The 4170-nt window shown below is 43.3% G+C and overlaps 1 protein-coding gene across 1 annotated transcript; it reads left to right on the forward strand.

Moving 5' to 3' along the window:
• The first annotated feature begins 337 nt into the window (after positions 1–337).
• On the forward strand, positions 338–1180 carry LOC129001500 (uncharacterized). The gene has a single exon (XM_054428817.1). It carries the CDS (start codon positions 338–340, stop codon positions 1178–1180), a length of 843 nt encoding a protein of 280 aa, XP_054284792.1.
• The last annotated feature ends 2990 nt before the right edge of the window (positions 1181–4170 follow it).

The following is a 4170-nucleotide window of genomic DNA, read 5'->3' on the forward strand; positions in this document are numbered from 1 at the left end:
CAAGCTTTCGTATGAAAATGTATTTATTGAAATACTTTTGATAACTCATTTATAAGATTTGGATAACAATTGTGGTGAGTGCTTCAATACTGTTGAAAACCAGCTGAAAGTATAACTTTGGTTTTGTTTAAATGAGTTGCTATGGTTACCTAACAGTTCATTCCTGGTTTATATAATTCATACACTTATGTTTTTGTCATGCTTATTAAATTCTATTTTCTATCAGTTTCTTGAATAATTTTATCATAAAAGTAACAAAAATAGTTAAAGAAGAACCTACTTCTTCAGTGGTGACCCCGACGTGATCATTTTTTTACCAAAATTTAGCAAAATTGCAATGTCTACTACTCAAGAAGGTAACTCCCTAGAACGAATTACTGTGAAGATTCCACAATTTTGGCCAGCAGATCCTGAGCTGTGGTTTGCGCAGGTCGAGACCCAATTCTCCTTGGCTCGGATCACATCTGATGAAACAAAATTCTTTTATGTTTGTGGAAATCTTGATGCTAAATACGCTGCTGAAGTGAGAGACATCCTCACAAGACCACCAACCGAGGGAAAATACGAAAAACTAAAAACAGAATTGATACAACGCCTAAGCTCTTCACAGGAACAGAAGACCAGACGTCTCCTGGAACATGAAGAAATGGGAGATCGAAAGCCCTCGCAGTTCCTCAGACATCTTCGTGCTTTGGCTGGTACCGTTGTACCTGACACTGTGCTGAAAACTCTGTGGTTGAGTCGTCTGCCTTCATCAACTCAAGCCATTTTAGCAACACAAAAGTCGTCTGAGCTTGATGCACTAGCCGAGTTGGCTGACGCCGTGCTTGAAATTAGCCCGCGTCATCAAGTTACAGAAGCAGCTGTCCCTACTAACAGTCCCAACTCTATGGAAGTAATGATGGAGCGACTGACGATCCTGATGACATCTAAAATTGGCGAAATCGTAAGCACTCTTCAGCACGACATTTCAACTATCAAAGAAGATCTGCGGAGTAATCAAAATCGTCGTCCAACATGGAGTTCAAGTCCGGTTTGGCGATCAAGATCACGCTCCAAGAGCACGACAAGAGACGATGTTTGCTGGTACCACAAGCGATTCGGTAATGCAGCTACTAAGTGCACCAGGCCTTGCAGTTTCCAAGCCAACAACTCGGGAAACGATCTCGGGAGTCTCTAATGGCGGACAGCGACTCCTCCGATCTACAGACATCTCGCCGCCTCTTCGTCACAGACAAGGTAACAAAACAACAGTTCCTCATTGACACTGGAGCAGATGTTTGCGTCTATCCACGAAAAATGCTTTCAGGTAAAATACTAAAATCTGACTATACACTATACGCAGCAAACAACACCGAAATTGCCACTTACGGGTTGCATACCTTATCTTTGGACCTAGGCCTACGCCGAGCATTTGTGTGGCGTTTTATCATAGCTGATGTTGCCAAACCGATCATTGGAGTTGACTTTCTTCATCATTATGATTTATTAGTGGATGTTCGACGTCAGTGTTTGATTGATCAGGTAACCTCTCTCGTTTCCACTGGTCGCGCAACATGCTCCAATTTGGTAAGTGGTATTAAAGCAATAAATGCAAACCAACCAAATGTCTACATGCAGCTCCTCCAATCATATGCGTCCCTTATTCGACCGGCAGGTAAACCTTCTGTCCCTGTCAAACACCAAACAGAACACCATATCCAGACAACCCCAGGACCACCAGTCTTTAGCAAACCCCGTCGTCTAGCCCCGGACAAGTTAAAGTTAGCCAAAAAAGAATTTGAGGTTATGGTCCAGTTAGGTATAGCTAGACCTTCTTCTAGCAGCTGGTCATCCCCTCTTCATATGGTTCCCAAAAAAGGAGATGAATGGAGACCATGTGGAGACTACAGAGCCCTAAATGCCAGAACCATTCCTGATCGCTACCCTATTCCTCACATTCAGGACTTTTCTCTAAATTTGCATGGTAAAAAAGTTTTCTCTACTATAGATCTTGTTCGTGCTTACCATCAGATCCCTGTAGCTCCTGATGACGTTCATAAGACTGCTATAACAACACCTTTTGGTCTTTTCGAATTTCCTTTCATGTCTTTTGGACTTTGCAATGCTGCCCAAACCTTTCAACGTTTCATTGATGGTGTACTCAGTGGCCTAGACTTCTGTTACGCTTACATTGATGACATTCTCGTAGCTTCAGAATCCGAAGAACAACACCTCATTCACTTACGACAATTGTTTGACCGCCTATCCTCTTTCGGAGTCTTTGTCAACCCAAGTAAGTGCAACCTAGGAGTTCCCATGGTTAGTTTTCTCGGATATCAAGTTTCCGGAGAAGGGATAAAACCCTTACCTGAAAAAGTGAAAGCTCTTGACTGTTACCCCAAACCAAAGACTGCAAAGGAATTAAGAAGATTCACTGGTATGCTAAACTTTTATCGTAGATTCCTACCCCATTCAGCGTCCCAGCAGAGCACACTAAATGACCTTCTGAAAGCCAATCTAAAAGGTAATATGCCTATTAATTGGACTACAGAAAGTGAACAAGCTTTTGAAACTTGTAAAAAAAGCCTCAGTGAAGCCGTTATGTTGTCTCACCCTGCACCGAATGCCTCACTTGCAATCTTCTGCGATTCATCAGACTATGCTGTAGGAAGTGTATTGCAACAAAAGGTAGGACAAAACTGGCAACCACTATCTTTCTTTTCCAAAAAGTTAAGTCTAACTCAACAGAAATACAGTACTTATGACAGAGAACTAACAGCAATTTATCTTGCCATTAAGTATTTCAAACATATGCTAGAAGGAAGACAATTCATAATTTTTACAGATCACAAGCCTCTGACCTTTGCTTTCCGTCAAAAACCTGATAAGTGTTCTCCAAGACAGTTCCGTCACTTGGAATATATTGGACAGTTCTCAACTGACATTCGCCACGTTTCTGGACAAGAAAACGCAGTTGCAGATACCTTCTCTAGGATAGAAGAAGCCACTGCCTCCTTAAACTTCCAGGCTTTGGCAGAGTCTCAAGCTCAGGATGAAGAACTACAACACTATTTAGAAACAGAATCCAACCTAAAGCTCAAGCAAGTGCTGCTACCAGGAACGGAAATCTTACTTTATTGTGATGTATCTACTTCAAACCCCCGTCCTTTTGTCACAAAACAATTTCGAAAAAATGTTTTTTACAGCTTGCACAACCTGTCTCATCCCGGGATAAAGGCATCCACAAAACTGGTTAGCCAACGTTTTGTTTGGCCTTCAATGAAATCGGACTGTCGTTCTATGGCTCGCTCCTGCCTCTCCTGCCAGAAGTCAAAGATAACACGTCACAGTTCAACCCCAGTTGGTACGTTTGTTCCACCATCTTCTAGATTCGAACACATCCATATTGATCTAGTTGGCCCATTACCTGTTTCGGAAGGTTACAGGTATTGTTTGACTTGTGTTGACAGATTTACACGTTGGCCTGAAGCAGTTCCACTTGAGAACATAGAAGCTGAAACTGTAGCTCGTGCATTATTCACCAACTGGATTTCAAGGTTTGGAACGCCACTGCGCATAACCACAGATCAAGGTCGACAATTTGAATCCTCTCTTTTCCAGCAGCTAACACAGTTAACTGGATCAACACGTCTGCGAACGACTGCCTATCACCCTGCTGCCAATGGACTCGTTGAACGCCTTCATCGACAACTCAAGGCAGCCATAAGGTGTCACACAACAGATCGTTGGACCGAAGTATTGCCAGTGATACTGATGGGGATCAGAGCTGCGTGGCGCGAAGATATGCAAGCTTCCTCTGCAGAACTCGTTTACGGCCAACCTCTACGACTTCCTGGAGAGTTTATGACGCCCAGCCAAGATGGACATCAATTGGATCCACCAAACTTCGTAAAGAGCTTACGTCAGCACTTCAACAACCTGCGTCCAGTCAGTGGAACTAGACATGGTGCGAAGACGCCATTCGTTTTTAAGGACCTCGCTACATGCACACATGTCTTTGTGCGGACTGACATCCCCAAGGGAGCTCTCGAACCCCCATACTCTGGCCCTTACCCTATTATCAGCAGAACCACCAAGACTGCCGTTGTGGTGATTAAAGGCTGTAATGTCACGGTATCCATGGATCGACTCAAACCGGCATACTTTTGGTCCGAATACAAGAACGAT

This window comes from Macrosteles quadrilineatus, unplaced genomic scaffold (genome assembly GCF_028750875.1).
Source record: "Macrosteles quadrilineatus isolate MER2022 unplaced genomic scaffold, UCM_ALF_1.0 Scaffold_1__1_contigs__length_201487025, whole genome shotgun sequence".
In the NCBI taxonomy this organism is placed as follows: Eukaryota; Metazoa; Arthropoda; class Insecta; order Hemiptera; family Cicadellidae; genus Macrosteles; species Macrosteles quadrilineatus.

Excerpts from the sequence above, each read along its gene's own strand:
- LOC129001500 (XM_054428817.1), top strand. The coding sequence starts at position 338 with ATGTCTACTACTCAAGAAGGTAACTCCCTAGAACGAATTACTGTGAAG.